The sequence below is a fragment of the Pseudorasbora parva genome, chromosome 4 (assembly GCF_024679245.1).
Source record: "Pseudorasbora parva isolate DD20220531a chromosome 4, ASM2467924v1, whole genome shotgun sequence".
Classification (NCBI taxonomy): Eukaryota; Metazoa; Chordata; class Actinopteri; order Cypriniformes; family Gobionidae; genus Pseudorasbora; species Pseudorasbora parva.
The window spans coordinates 9,315,449-9,331,266 of NC_090175.1; the positions used below are offsets into that span (position 1 = coordinate 9,315,449).

At 42.3% G+C, this 15,818-nt stretch overlaps 1 protein-coding gene across 2 annotated transcripts in view; it reads right to left on the reverse strand.

The window, feature by feature from the left end:
* triobpa (TRIO and F-actin binding protein a) overlaps positions 1 to 15,818 on the reverse strand; it is a 31,065-nt gene that overhangs the window by 8,435 nt on the left and 6,812 nt on the right. Inside the window, exons 2-12 of one of the 2 annotated variants that reach the window (XM_067442596.1) lie at positions 12,620 to 12,832; positions 9,951 to 11,325; positions 7,895 to 8,060; positions 7,466 to 7,543; positions 6,706 to 6,738; positions 6,285 to 6,353; positions 6,001 to 6,090; positions 5,805 to 5,914; positions 2,994 to 3,438; positions 1,307 to 1,535; positions 1,034 to 1,130 (exon numbers count right to left, since the gene is read on the reverse strand). In XM_067442596.1, the coding sequence (XP_067298697.1) occupies positions 1,034 to 1,130; positions 1,307 to 1,535; positions 2,994 to 3,438; positions 5,805 to 5,914; positions 6,001 to 6,090; positions 6,285 to 6,353; positions 6,706 to 6,738; positions 7,466 to 7,543; positions 7,895 to 8,060; positions 9,951 to 11,325; positions 12,620 to 12,761 (2,834 nt within the window). In that variant the 5' untranslated portion in view covers positions 12,762 to 12,832. Of the gene's footprint in view, positions 1 to 1,033; positions 1,131 to 1,306; positions 1,536 to 2,993; positions 3,439 to 5,804; positions 5,915 to 6,000; positions 6,091 to 6,284; positions 6,354 to 6,705; positions 6,763 to 7,465; positions 7,544 to 7,894; positions 8,061 to 9,950; positions 11,326 to 12,619; positions 12,833 to 15,818 lie in introns of both variants that reach the window. The other variant, XM_067442594.1, reaches the window with a different exon arrangement.

Genomic DNA, 15,818 nt, shown 5'->3' on the forward strand with positions numbered 1-15,818 from the left:
CACACACACACACACACACACACACACACACACACACACACACACACACACACACACACACACACAAACACACCAACGGCTCTGGTCTGAAGTTAGACTACAGACACGAGATCATATGTGTGAGTCGGCGCAGACAAACATATCGGACCCATTTGAATTCTGCACACAGTGATATATTTCAAAGCGATATGGAGGAGATTATGATGAGAAACGGTTAGAGGAAACTGGCTTCACCAAACAGAAAGGCTCTAGTCAAACCGACGCGGTGTATTGACAAAACGGTATTGGCTGTTTCAAAAAAGGGGAGGAGCTGCTAACAGCTGGAGCCGTTTCAGGGGAAATCACATCAACACATTGAATAATACGGCGCGGTTCAAGGCACTTCAGCGGACCTTTAACTTACAGGTACATTAAGCTGTATATAACATGCATTCACACGATCAATTTTGAGCATCCAGATGGTATAATCAAACACATATTGTGGAGCGCTCTCGGAGTATGCATTTATTTGCCATTTTAACTGATGGCTACAGAGCGTAAAAGTGGACATCAACGATTTCTTATCCTATTGCGCCCTCTATAGGCCATGATCAGCAAAGTTAAGGCATCACGGTAGAGCATTTAAGTCGACTGTGCAACCCCCAGTAGTCGGCAGGTGCCAGTATATCATATGGCATGTGTTCGGCAAATCAACATACACTGGTAGTTTCTATTTTGCCAGGTTATACCTAATTAGAAGATGATTTACTCCCTGCAAAAGGCGTTCCTAGAACTAAATTCGTCCGCAGGTCTTGCAGTGTGAACACCGCAGAACAAAATCAAGTACTTCTGCCAATAGATGTAGGAACTATGAAAACGTTCCTCCGTTGCAAAGGTTTTTGTTGCTAAATAGGCGTATAATGCCTTTTCCACATGTTTTATGCATGTTCAGCATGCTACGCACCACAAAAAATGTGCTTATAGCAGTTATGGTGGCGTTTCCTTGTGAAGACTTGAGTGTTATGATGTGAGTAAACTATAAATGTGGACGTACAGCTGTTGTTTGATCGAGGGGTCTGTTGGCTCTCCTCCTCCATGAACCCTCAGTCTCTCAATCTCCTCTTGGTGAGCTTTCCTCAGAGCCTCCATAGCTGCATGAATGAAGATGAAAAGCATTTACATATTAGATTCTCACCTGGATCATGCATCAAAATCACTCAATTTAAGCACTAGACTTTTTTGGAGGGTCAGCCGGACGCTGCTACGCTACTGTTGAAAGTGTGTCACCCTTTTGTGACCCCCGTGATGTTTTGTGGCCCATTCTGACCTTGAACAGTATTTTTGGCTTCTTCTTGCAGCAGTCTCTGCTTGTCTCTCTCCATCTCTCTGCGTTCCCTCTCGTGCTCGTTGTGTATCTCCTTCAGTCTCTCTCTGTGCTCTCTCTCCATCTGCTCCAGTCTGAGAGCGCAGGGCGCATCAGGACCACAGAGACCCGAGACGCCGGACGCCACACGGACCTGGCGAAGAGACTCGATCTGCAGCCTCAGAGACACCACCTGACCAATGCAATGCACCAAGATCACACACACACACACACACACACACACACACACACACACACACACACACACACACACACACACACACACAAACAGAGACAGAGGATGAAGATGATGCACACTAAACATTTGTAAGACTGAAAAAAACTAGCAAATGCAGAATGACACTAATTTGCATCCCTTGTCTTTGAATGAAACATGAAACTTCCCCCAAACTCCTGCTTCCTCTTATATTGAGATCACCTGAAATACACCAAAAATCTACTTGATTCTACAGGTCCTTCTCAAAAAATTAGCATATTGTGATAAAGTTCATTATTTTCCATAATGTAATGATAAAAATTAACTTTCATGTATTTTAGATTCATTGCACACCAACTGAAATATTTCAGGTCTTTTATTGTTTTAATACTGATGATTTTGGCATACAGCTCATGAAAACCTCAAGAAATTAGCATAGTCTCAAAAAATTAGCATATCATGAAAAGGTTCTCCAAACGAGCGATTAACCTAATCATCTGAATCAACTAATTAACTCTAAACACCTGCAAAAGATTCCTGAGGCTTTTAAAAACTCCCAGCCTGGTTCATTACTCAAAACCGCAATCATGGGTAAGACTGCCGACCCGACTGCTGTCCAGAAGGCCATCATTGACACCCTCAAGCGAGAGGGGAAGACACAGAAAGACATTTCTGAACGAATAGGCTGTTCCCAGAGTGCCGTATCAAGGCACTTTAAGTAAAAGTACAACAAAAAAAGTATTTGTTTTACTTAAGTACTTAAGTATTAAAAGTCAATTTAATTGTTATGTCAACGCATTACTTTATTATTGTTGAAATGTTGTATAAATGCTCACTATGCCATGATGGTTTAAGCCAGTCAGTGACGCTCTATCCGACATGCTAGCATACGACTAACTTAAACTCATTTAAATACTTGTATAAAAGTTACAAAGCTGCTGTTACTTTAAGGCCGAATGCACGGGTCCAATACACTGACACACATCTGATAACTGTTTATGTTCACTGAAGACATAATCAGCTTTGTTTATGTGAATACTCGATAAAATGAACATTTTAACATCCGTCTTCTTCCATTTTGCTATAAACTATAAATCAATGTTCAAAAATCGCTGTGAAATCATTGAACTTCACGAGACGCTACAAGAGTGATTCCTGAAGGGCTTCCTGCAAAAACCCAAACACCTTTTAAAGAAGAATAACTTTCAGAGCTCCTACAGAAACAACTTTTGACTTTGAGGACCTTGACAGAAATGTAGTGGAGGAAAAAATACGATATTTGTCTTTCAAATGTAGTGAAGTTAAAGTCATAAGTTTCCAGAAAAACTAATACTCAAGTTAAGTACAGATACTCAAAAAGTGTACTTAAGTACAGTACTCAAGTAAATGTACTTAGTTACTGTCCACCTCTGCCAACATAATACAAAAACGCACCTCTCGCTGAAGCACCTCATTTGTCGCTTTTGGATTCTGGGAACCAGCAGGTGACCTGTTCTCTCCGATTGGAAGCTGCTCAAAGTCCGCCCATTTCCTCTCGATGTCCGGTACGGTCTGAGTGTCAGGAACTCGCGGCTCGATCAGAATCGCCGGAGTGGCACCTTTCTTCAACTCCACCTTTTCCCAGGGGTCCTCGCCCTCCCTGTCGGATACTCCCTCCTGGAACCACTTGGTTCGGTCCTCCAGGCGTCTTTCGAGATCTCGGTCGCGGCCCTCGCCTGCCTCCCTTCGATTGGTTAAAGGTGAGGACGTCACGTCGGTTTCATCTTTATATGGACCGGCGACATCTGACCCTGGGTCATGGGGTGTGGAAACGGTTCGGGATGGTGCATTCTGGGAACTGGAGTTCTCTCTGTCGCTGATGTCACTGTTGTCTGAATGTCTGAGAACAGAGAGAGAAAAATCTACTTCCTGCTTATACAAGGAAAGAGACACTTGAGTCAAACCTCAAACCGGTGTGGTGACAAATCAGGTCCTCCTTGAAATCGGGTCTCTGTTAGGACACCAAGCCATCCCATTGGCTCACATCACTTTTTAAAGGTACTCTCTTTAGCGCCTCATTACAATTCCTACAAAATTATGTTATGATAAATGCTGTTCAAACTACATTATAATGACCATTAATGTCTGTATTAGTAAAGAATGTAATGATGTTCAATTATTTACTGAATAGGCTATTACTATTATTACACCAATTGAGTATTACAGTTTATCTAGTGAAAGAAATTTTCATTTTGTTTTATCATGCACTATCATATATACATACATATATAGTACATATCGTATGTACTTAGCAATGTTTTAATATGTATATTTGGGTAACACTATACAATAAGGTTCATTAGTTAACTTCATTAGTAAACATGAACTACTAATGAACTGCACTTATAAAGCATTTATTAATATTTGTTAATGTTAATTTCAACATTTACTAATACTTTATTAAAATCTTGCTAACATTAGTTAATGCACTGTGAACTAACATGAACAAACCATGAACAGCTGTATTTCTTTTAATTAACTAACATTAACAAAGATAAACGAATGCAGTAACAAATGTACTGTTCATGGTTAGTTCATGTTAGTTAATACATTAACTAATGTCAACTAATGAGACCTTATAGCAAAGTGTTACCGATATTTGATTTTAAATATCCATAAAATTCTCTATGGGTGAATATCACAAAAATATGAACCTAAAATCAAATGAAAAGGCAAAAGGAAGAATTACCAAGTTGTTGTAGTATTATTATATTTTCCCAATAGGCCCAAATTTGCATTGTGACATTACTTTCATGAAAAAGAACCAGAATTTCCCCACCCCTCCCCAAAATCTCATCGCCGTAATCCAGCTGTTTTACTTTTACGTTTGTTTGCAATTCTCCTTATTTTAAATGATGAATTTCATCAGATGCTCTGTCAATGATTTTTATGGGTTCAAGCGCTGAAACCTTATTGTAATTGTTAGAATTTCCAAGGATCAGCATTCTCCCCTAAAAATGATCAGGCAGACCAAACCGTGAGACGTAGAGACTTGACACTTTGAGGGCTGGTAGTACTCACACCGCCTACAATGCTCGTCCCGATCGATCGGCCTAATGGTGGCGCTACAGTTGATCAAGTTTTGTATTTCATTGGAATCCTTGGCTCAAGATGTTTTCGGGTTTTGGGATTTTTCGAAAAACCTACTTTTGCAAACTTGCCCTAGGTTATTCACCCAATCGTAACCAAACCAGGGCTGAGTCTAATTGTCAATAATTATCATAAAAAGGTTGAAATTTCAATTAAAATCCGCGACGGGACGCCAAAACATTCAAAGTGGGCATGGCTACTTTAAATAAAACTGAATTTTTACTGAACGGAATGAGAGAATTTCACCAAGCTAATATGTACGGGCTCGGCCCGTGCTAGTGTAAAAAAGCGCATGACTGGCCACTTGGTGGTGCTATAAAATTTTAAAAAAACGATTATAGCAATGCAACAGACCGTCCAATTGACCTAAGAACTGGCATGCGTTGTCTTTATCCAAGGTGCCGTGATTATCTATAAAAACTCAGAAGAAAAAAAAAAAAAACAAGATCACCGTAGACCATTGAAGTTCGAGTGGCTGTCAGACTAATGGAGGGCGATTGGAATGAAACTCTAGAGGCCTGTGAGAGATTAGAAACAAAATCGGCCACCTGGGGGCACCTTCACGTTTTTCAGGTGCGTAAAGTTTATACCAATTTATTAACAATTTGTTTGCAAATGCCCAGAACATTCATACTTTATGGTAGGACTGCTGCTGTCAGTTGAACCGTTCGTTAAATATTGAAGATTATTTCAAAAACTTTTGCAAACTATTCCTAGGTTTTAATGATAACAAATGTAATGTTCAAATGTATATTTCCTTAGTAAATTGACGGTTTTGGCTATAGGTGGTCTTTTCCCTTTGTGATCTACATGGTTACGGGCTTGCTAAATAAAACGGAATACCTTTTAAAGCATATGTGAGTAAAGGCCTTACAGCAATTAAACCCCGATAATTGCTGCTTGCAGCTATATTTTTATAACAATTTGTATATATTTAAGACATTGTAGCAAAAACCTTTGTAAATTATAACATATGCTTAATTGTCATGAAAATGACACCCCTGAATGAAATACTAAATATAGTATTTATTGTCTTATCTTAAAAAAAAAACCTCTCTTTTCATGAAATTCACCCCTAATTGAGTCTCTGCACGTTCCCCCCCAGTTTGATCATACTGTGTGCTTTCAGCCGAATCCCTGAAGGAGAGTCTCCTCCTCAGCGTGTCAATCCAGTTCCTCCTGATCCTGGAGGTCATCGCTGATAGGGTCACCAGTCCATCGCGCATCTGCAGACCAATCAGAGAGGATCAGGACACTTTAGGAATACTCTTAATTTTTCATGATTTGTTGTCTGTTTGTGACAAGTTCTCACATGCAATTGAAGTCCGTAGTTTTTGTCGGCATCAAATTCCTCCACTCGCAGACAGTGACGTAAATAAATATCACCATCTGCCTCATCTCTCTATCAAAGTGAAAACAAAGAGTTATTATTATTATTATGAATTATATGCCATGCATAGTCTTAACATGCTTTCAGATACTAAAAATATAGTACGCCCAGTGCCGTTTACATATTTGACCATGTTTACATTTATTTCCTCATGCAATATCCGTGCAGTCCTTAGTCAATAATCTAATGGCATGGCAAATGCTCACCTCTTCAGCTTCAGAGTCTCTATAGTATCTCAGTTCTGAATCAGTGATCACAAACCAGTGCTTCCTCCACTGCAAATAAACACATCTATGCATTAACACAAACAGAGCAAAATCTCCCTTAAGTTTTTCAACATTAATATTTTAGGTATACATGAAAGGAACTATATCTTAGGTCATGAGCACTATTTCGTTCTTTTTCCCCCATTATTTTTAATCACAAATTTCTTTCGAGTGGCATTTTTTTTAAAAGTACAAATAATATCCTAGTCTCTTAATTAATACAATATCATAAAACTATAAAACAATTAAACATTAAGGGGAAGAAATAGGAAATGGGTTAAAATAGGAAGTCACATAGACAGATGGGTCATGATGCAATTTCGATCAAGTTCAGTTCTAAGAAAGAAAGCTGTATCCTTACCTCTTCATCTTCATCCAACAAATACATCCATCCCTTTTTACAGTTCAGAAGGTCAAGCTTATAGTAAACAGAATCGGTTGCGTTAAAACAGGAGAATGCATAAGCAATTCAATAAATAATCGACTCGACATCAACTACAGTTACAGTATGAATATTTCCACAGCAAATCTGCGACATTCCAGAGCACAGTAAGCCGGAGCACGAGACAATCAAGTGTGCGCGCGCGCGTGCACAGTTCACTCACTTCACCGTTACAAACATTTTGAACGACTTACCGACATGGGTATCCGGTTGTGGGCATGAAAAAGGGAAGAAACTTGGTTTAGTTGCTCAATTCTAGCTAGTAAATTGTGACATCAAATTGCGCATTTCTAGTTAAATCTAAATAAATACAAATTCGCGCTAATTTAAATAGTTTCCGCACCTAAGTATGGCTTTTACAATTATTATATAAATACAAACACGTTAAATTATCTTTGCGTGACTAGACAAGCAGCTCTAACAGTTGGTCATGTGACCTCAAGCTTCCGCGAAGCAGCTCGCGGTTTGACACATCAACACTAAACTGTACAGCTTCTCTCAGCATAAATTACTCTTCAATCCTCTCATAACTTCACTAAAACATATATATCTTGCGCTAAATATAACGTCAATCCTGTCTAGCAGCTCAAAAGTGTGCTTTCTTCCGTCCTGCGAGCAAAAACACCTGCTTCTGCACTGGAAACTGAATACCTCAGTGTTGGTGAATAGCGTTGTTTACCTGCATCTGAGGGGGATGTTCTGGACCTTTGTGTCCTCCATTTACCATCCTAATTTTCTCTGCTTTTTTACTGGACCTCTGAGAACATATTCAGAGAGATATTCAGCATATCTATGTATATGATTTATTTATTTTATAAAATAGTCATTGTCTTGGTGTTGGCAGGGCATATGTGTTTGCTTAGGTGTTCTAGGTGTTTTTTTTAACGCGTTGCTATGCAGTTTTTAGGTTCTGTGTGGTTGCTTTGCTACATGCCAGCCCACACCAACATTTCTATAATAGCATATTCTATTCATAAATATGTCTCAGATGCTTTTTAAAATGTAAGTCTTTGGGGGGTTTTCTTTTTGCACATTGCACATACAAGTGTAATGCTGAGAGAAGACAGTAAATTGAGAAAAGGGAGTGAAACTTTATAAACTTCAACACCTGTGAATGGCCTGATGTAGTGCTGTTGGTCTTCGATGACCCCCCCATTTCTTTGTCTAGACGTCTCCGGTCTTTCTCTCTGCGGTCTCTTCCTCTCTCTCTTTCTCTTCCTCTGCCTCGCTCTTCTGAAACCTCATGCTCATCGCCATATCTCCTATCCCCGTAGCTTTAACCACAGAAAGGAGATGATTTTACTGACAAGGTTTCTCTCTGTCTGTCTCTTACTCACTCACTCATGCCCCTTTGCCACTGGTGAATGGTGCTGGTGCTTTCTCAGAACCAGTCCGTATTTTAACTGGCTTGAGAGTTGAAAGACGATGCAATGAAGGGGTTTGCAGACCCACAGGGGGCCTAAAGCGGGTGCTAGGGGTCTTCTGAAGATATTTTGCGGTGAAAAATGTTTTGACTGGAATTTTTTTGGGGGGGGATTATTTTTAAATATTATTACTTAATTAAAGGCACAATATGTAAGCTTTTTGGATTAAAATATCCCAAAACCACTAGAACAATGTTACATATTTTGTCGACTTGTTTACTTAAATGATCCCAAATGTTTCCATGAATGTTTAAATCCAGAGAAATCAGCTATTTTAACCAGGACACAGAGCGTGTCCATGCATGTCCGGTTCGCGTGTCCGGTTCGCGAATCCAAACGTTCTTTTTAACCGGATCCTTTTAGTGTACCGGTCGAACCAGTTCACCAAATCCGACTGAATCGTTCTAAACGGTTCACGTCTCAAATCAGCACTGTCCCACAAGTTTCTATAGTTACTAACTTTCTGACATGAGTGACAGTCCCTCCGACTAGAAATAAACTAATATCTCGAATTATATGTTGTAACTCCAACAGTTCATTGAACTGAGACATGTTTTGCTCAGAGAACTGATGAGAACTCATGAGCAGCCGATACTGAGCACGCACGTGTAACTGAATGTCAGGTTCTCGGATCAGCAGTACAGAATCGAAAACCGTTTCTTTCAGACACGTTTGATACTGAGAACCGATGAGCCGATGATCTGAGCATGCGTGTTATTTGTTCGGAGGAACGAAATGCAGGTTTTAAGTGTATAAAACAAATCACGTTTGGAAACATCATCGCATAAAGCTGTCTTATCACTGTATTATTTTAAAGTTTGGAAACACAATGGATTGTAAAACGGTCAAATAAACATTTATTTGTTTTATCAATAATGCATGATATTTTCAGGAACAGCTTTTTTCTTATTTAATTTCTAAGTCGATACACATTTTAAAATGTAATCAAAACAGTAGGTTCGATATCATACTAAGTTACATATTCAGCTTGCAGCAGTTTGCAGCTCAGCACACACACACACACACACACACACACTGATACAGCGGTTCTCGAGTCAGGAGCGGGTTGCAGCGGTTCTCGGATCACCAGTATAGAATCGAGAACCGTTTATTTCGGACATGTTTGATTCTTGGTTATGTCAAAGTTTATTTAATCTGTGTAAAACATCAGTGTTTGCACGACAGTGGCTGTATTAAGTGCTTTTGCAACACATAAATGAAAAAAACGTATCTACGATGATGATGATGACAATAATAATTATTACTGTACTAAGTTTTGATTACAAATACTTCATTTGAATGTGTTTTAATGTATTTTCATCCGCCGGGAGAATAGAAATGACGTCATTACGTAAGGACGTAAAAGAACCGGTGATCCGTTTTTTTTTAACCGGTTCTTTGAAATGAATTATCCTAAAGAACCGGTTCGCGGAAAAGAACCGAACTTCCCATTACTACCGAGTCCCTTTTCCACCAGCTGTGAAGGGGAATCAAGCTAAACGCTTCGTTTCGAATAGGCGACCTCTAGCGGCGAAAACCACATAGTGTGCCTTTAAATATATTTTTAAATTTTATTTTAATTCATACAGAACTTCGCTTGTAATGTGACGTCCATTACTTTTTTTCCCCAGTGGAAATGCTTGGGATGGGGGTGATATTAGACATTTAATCTGGCCTCAGCACCGGCACCATGTCAGTGAGAAAGTGTTATCGCGCTTCCTCTCTCTTTAAATCTCTGACCTGTGTTGATTGTCTCTGCGCGGGCTCCGACTCTGGGGTCTCCTCCTCACTATCATTGCTTCTTCTTCCTCAGGGTACAGCTTCGATTTGGGAATGTCTGCAATGATCACATAGTCCTCAATGGTCATCTCTGGCACTGCTGGTTGGCTGGAAGACCTGGTGTTCTCTGAAAGAATCAGCGCCTCCAATCCCCGCCTGATGTTGCTTCTGCTCCGATCAGTGACCGGCTTGTCCGTCTCTGCAATTAAGGCTTGGGATTTGGGCACATCAGGAGTAGGCACCTGATTGCGACTCCGTCTTGATTGGGAGATATTCGGTGTTGATGCAGGTGAGGCGGGGCTTAGCGGGGAGTGGGAGTGGCTTCGCTGGGAGTGGGTGGGGCTTAGTGATTGACGCGAATCAGATCTGGACGGCTTGTCTGGGTATACGCCATTCCTGCGATTTTTATTTTTCGAAGTGCTGTTTTTTAGAGTACCATGTTCATTGTAATCTCGATAAGGTGTTGAGGTACCAGCGCTGTTAAAACCACTGTTTCTGCTGTTGCGACTATTATAACCACTATTTCTAATTACTTCACAATTCCCGCCATTTGGAGAGAAATCCCTGCTGTTGTAGCCAGTATTGCGGCCTCCACTCTTTCGACTGCTGTGACCGCTGTGGTTGCGTTCGTTATAATCGCCGTCGATTTCCATATCAGAGTGTAAACTTTTTGACCAGCTGTTCCTTTCTTCGGAGGCGTCTGACTCTGCCGAACTCGCGATTGACTTGAGATTCTTATACAGCTTTTCCGAATCCAAGCTGTGCCCATAAGAGCTCTGGGAGGGGGTTCTTTTGTGGGCGGGGCTAAAGGAGTCTGCATATTTATTGGTACCTGAGCTGCGCGTGGGGGATGTGGTGCGTGTGACTACCGAATCGCGTCTTCGTGACGGAGTGCATTTCCCAGAAGCCTGCTGTGAGGACGTGCGATGGCCGTGCGAACCTCGGCGATGGGATGAACTGCGCGATTCGCCGCGCCGTTGTGGCGAAACGTTGGTAGATCTCGGGCTGCAGGAACGAGGGCTTGAGCGAGATTGGCTGTCTCCACGTCTAAAATTTGAATAGGACATGTGTCGCTGAGGGGAGAGGCCGCTCATCGCCTCATCACTGAGATTGTCAGAGCGCCTCCTATAGGACGGGAGGCCCAGGTCACGGGTTCGGTAGGGGATGGCGGCTTTGCGCTCAGGGCTGTGGTTGGCCGGAAGAGGGTGGCCTCTCTCGAAGTGGCGCAAGGGAGCAGGAGGACTGCCATCTTCTTGTTCCCGGTCTCGTGATAGGAAGCGATTGGCTCTCTTAAAAATGGCACGTCCACCACTTTGTTCTGTTTCTCTTCTAGTCTCTGTTTAAGGACGATAAGGCATTGACACTTAGGCACGTTAGTATTTTAACCCCCCCAAAAATGTTTTTAAGCCAGTTATTTATATATTTAGCAATAGTGTGTCAGTAGGTAATATCAGTTTACATTTTCAAACATTTATTTTGCCATTAATTGTAATAATCCATTCCAGTGAGATTTGTGTATGCAGAAGGAGTCTGAGAACAGCTGTTTGATCCGCACGGAGATCTGATCTCACCATCATCGAGTCCGTTTGGGATTATATGAATATTACATTACAGAATAAGTATTTTTAAAAATTTATAATAAAATCTAATTATAAGTACACTAAAAAAAATATTGTATGAGGCTGTTCACTTTATTCAAGCAATCCATCTTGATTTAAGACCATTAGATCAGGTTTCTGGTTCAAATGTAATTGTTTCATGTTATATTGACATAAAACCGTTACTCTTTGACATACTTTGATGTTTTATTTATAACAAAATAAACAAACAGGACTTTCAATCCCTATCATGCTTTGCAAAGGGACTCAATTCGGAGAGTAAATGTTTAAAAAAATACTATTTTATGCATTTTCAACATGATGAGAAAATGGAGAGACTTTTTAATGTTTAATGTTCTGTTATGTTGGTATTTAAAAGTTTTTAGAGGATACTATTGTGGTGAAGTGTAGATGTGCTTGGAGTGAGGACCTGCTATTAACAATTAAACATGCCATGGATGTAACAAAACCATCTTCTAACTAGCCAATAAGATTTTGTAAAATATTTACTTGTTAGATTACATTTGTAAATTTGTAAACTGGATTACTTTTTTGTTTTATATTCATTTTAGAATAAATTAATTTAATAGTTTTTGACTAAATTAAGAATGTTAACCTGATTCAACTAAATGGAATTGAATTAACCTTACATTAAAAAATGTATGTTTACTGAAATAAACAATGTTAATTAAATGCAACATAACCTAGTTATGTGGAACCTATTGACATAAAAAAATTAACTAAACCCAACGTATCTTTTTTTGAGTGTATTTCATTTTTTTGGAATCTGATTATGTAATCCAGATTATAAATAATCTGTTATTACCCAGCTCTGATTGCAGTTTAATGTCGCCAGCACAGAGATGAATACATCCAATGTCCCATTAAATAAATGAGGCGTTTATTAATCAGTCATTTGCATAACGACTGTTACTTAATGTATTGTGGTTTTGTCTGTGAACAGCTCTAAGTAGAACACCAAGGTTTGTCCTCTAGTAATTACGGTGATTATAACATGGCGTTAAATCTCACCTGTGTGTTGGCTGACACTCTCTCTCCTGCTCATGCTAACGCTTCCTCTTCTGCTGGTGTTGGCGCTTCCTCTCCTGCTCTCCGGCGTTTCTATCACTGAGCGACTTTCTGAGCGCTGGAGGGCCGGTTCCAGTCGAGTCATGATTTAGGCAGATTGCTGATAATCTTCAGGTCCTCTGAGGTTACGCTTTGTTCTCGAGCTGTTGCTTGTGTCTACAAGAAGATCATCACATGTATGATTGTAAAAAAATATTGTTGGTTTAACTTAAAAAAGTAAGTAACCTGGTTGCCTTCAAATTTTGAGTTGATTTAAAATAAAAAATTTAAGCTGGTACAATGAAGGAAATTGGTTTAATAGATATAAACTCTTATTAAAATATTATTGTATCTTGAACCACATAAAAAATTTAATAAATCATGAAAATAGCACGATTCTGTCACGGTTCATGAATTCACCTGTTCGCCCTGCACTGTGTTATGTGGTACGTGAGTGTTGGTGCATGTGTGTGGTGGTGGGCGTGGCAGCTGATTATTTCCCCGCTGATTACAGGACCAGCTGCCACTTGTTTCCTGGGTCTACTTATACCCATTGTCTAGCGTCTTGTGTTTGTCAGATCGTTGTTTTCGTTCCCTGTGTTGGTGTGTGTGGTTGTGTTTGGCATTCTCTCTCTCTCTCCAGCAGGATCGTTGGCGTTGCCTGAGTTTTGGACTTTGCTTGTTTGTCTCGGAGGATCGCTCTGCTTGCTTTCCAGAGGATCGCTCTTCTCTGCCCTCAAGGATTTCCTGGCAGATCTCTGACCCGCTCTGCCTTCTGTGGATCTTGCCTTCCCCTCTGCTGAGGGTTCACCACACACACACTCAGGACATCGACACACACACACAGGACTTCGTCACACACGGGATTTCGTCACTCTGCAGCGTTCTTCACTCACCATTGCACGGACCTGGGATCGGGTCTGCCCATTGGGATCCTGCGCTACCAGTGCTGACGTCACCATCACCCCATTGAACTCTGACTCTCTTTCTTCTTGCATTGTTATAATAAACGAGTTTGCACTTGCTTTTGAATCCTCTGCCTTTATTCCCGTGACAGAACGATCTGACCCAAGTATGGATTCAGCGAGTGCACCAGGATTATCTGAATTCGTTTCCCGATGCGTCACCCGCATGGATCAACAGGAGGAGCAGATGGCCGCGACTGGTCGGGCTATTCAAGCATTGGTAGCGCAGGTGTCCGGGCTCACCCAACAACTACAACAATCACACATGCCCGCTGCGCCACCCACGCCGCCTACTCCTCCCACTCCATCCTCCGGGGAACGGCCCCGCGAACCACGACTACCCACTCCAGAGCCCTATTCCGGTGAGCCTAATTTCTGCAGACCATTTCTGACGAAGTGTTCACTGTTCTTCTCACTGCAGCCTATCACCTTTGAGTCCGAAGCGTCCAAAGTGGCCTTCGTACTCACATTACTCACTGGACGGGCGGCCCAGTGGGGTACGGCGGCGTGGGAGAATCAATTACCATGCTGTGCCTCGTTCCAAGACCTTCAAGAGGAGATGCGGCGAGTGTTCGACCGGGCGGTGAGCGGACGAGAGGCCGCTCGCGTGCTGGCTGATCTTCGCCAAGGGGCCGGATCCGTCTCGGACTACTCCATCGAATTCCGAACACTCGCTGCCGAATGCAACTGGAACGAGGAGGCGCAGTGGGACATGTTCCTGCATGGGTTGGCTGACCGTGTCCAGGCGGAGATTTACGCGCTGGACCTGCCTAAGACCCTAGAGGGGCTCATCGACCTGGCCTTACGAGTGGATGCTCGTCTTCATCGTGCGGAGTCAAGAGTTCTACGGTCCAGAGTCCAGAGTCGGCAGGAACGTCCACTGGCGATCGGCGGCGACACGGTCAGTCCGGATTGCCATCACGAACCCATGCAGGTGGGTGGAGCCCGGCTCTCCCGAGAGGAGAGAGAACGCCGGAGGTCCCAGAGGCTTTGTATGTACTGTGGTGGCAACGGTCACTTTCTCAAGGAATGCCCGGTAAAAGATCGAGCCCGGTAGTAAGTAGGAGGCTACTATCGGGCGGGATCTCCAGGAAGAATGCCTCCTCATCAACTCTCCTCCCGGTGACACTCCAATGGGCAACCCGATCTCATCGCTGCCAAGCGCTGTTGGACTCGGGGGCCGAGGGAAATTTCATTGACTCTCAACTTGCTCACCAGCTGGGGATAACACTCACACCTCTCACCAACCCCATCCATGTCAACGCACTCAACGGTCAAGATTTACCCCGCATCACCCACCGCACGGAACCGTTACGCCTCATCACATCCGGGAATCACTCCGAGGGAATATCCCTGTTTGCTATGGACTCACCTCAGACTCCGGTGGTGTTGGGTCACCCCTGGTTGGTGAAGCACTGCCCGCAGGTGGATTGGGGTAGGAGTGCGATCCTGGCATGGAGTAAGGAGTGTTATGCCTCTTGTCTTGTCTCTGCCTGTTCGTCTGTTTCTAGTGTTGTTTTACAGGAGGAGCCGGTGAATTTGTCTAACGTGCCCGCTGAGTACCTCGATCTGAAGGAAGTGTTCAGTAAGTCCCGAGCTGCCTCTCTACCTCCGCACCGTCCCTACGACTGTGCTATAGATTTACTGCCAGGTACGTCTCCGCCTAAGGGCAAGTTATACTCTCTCTCGATTCCTGAGAGGGAGGCCATGGAGAAATACATTTCTGATTCACTAGCAGCTGGGTTCATTCGTCAATCTTCTTCTCCAGCGGGGGCGGGGTTCTTTTTCGTTGGTAAGAAGGATGGTTCTCTGCGACCTTGCATTGATTACCGAGGGCTGAACAACATTACGGTAAAGAATACCTACCCTTTGCCGTTAATGTCTTCAGCCTTCGAGAGGTTGCAGGGAGCATCGTTTTTCACGAAATTGGATTTACGTAATGCTTATCATTTGGTTCGCATAAGAGAGGGGGATGAATGGAAGACTGCGTTTAACACCCCTAGGGGCCATTTTGAATACTTGGTCATGCCCTTCGGGCTGTCCAACTCCCCTGCCGTTTTCCAAGCACTCGTCAATGACGTGCTGAGAGACATGGTAGATCAGTTCATTTATGTCTACCTGGACGACATACTGATATTTTCGTCGTCTCTCCAGGAACACGTTCAGCACGTCAGACGAGTGCTCCAGAGGTTGCTAGT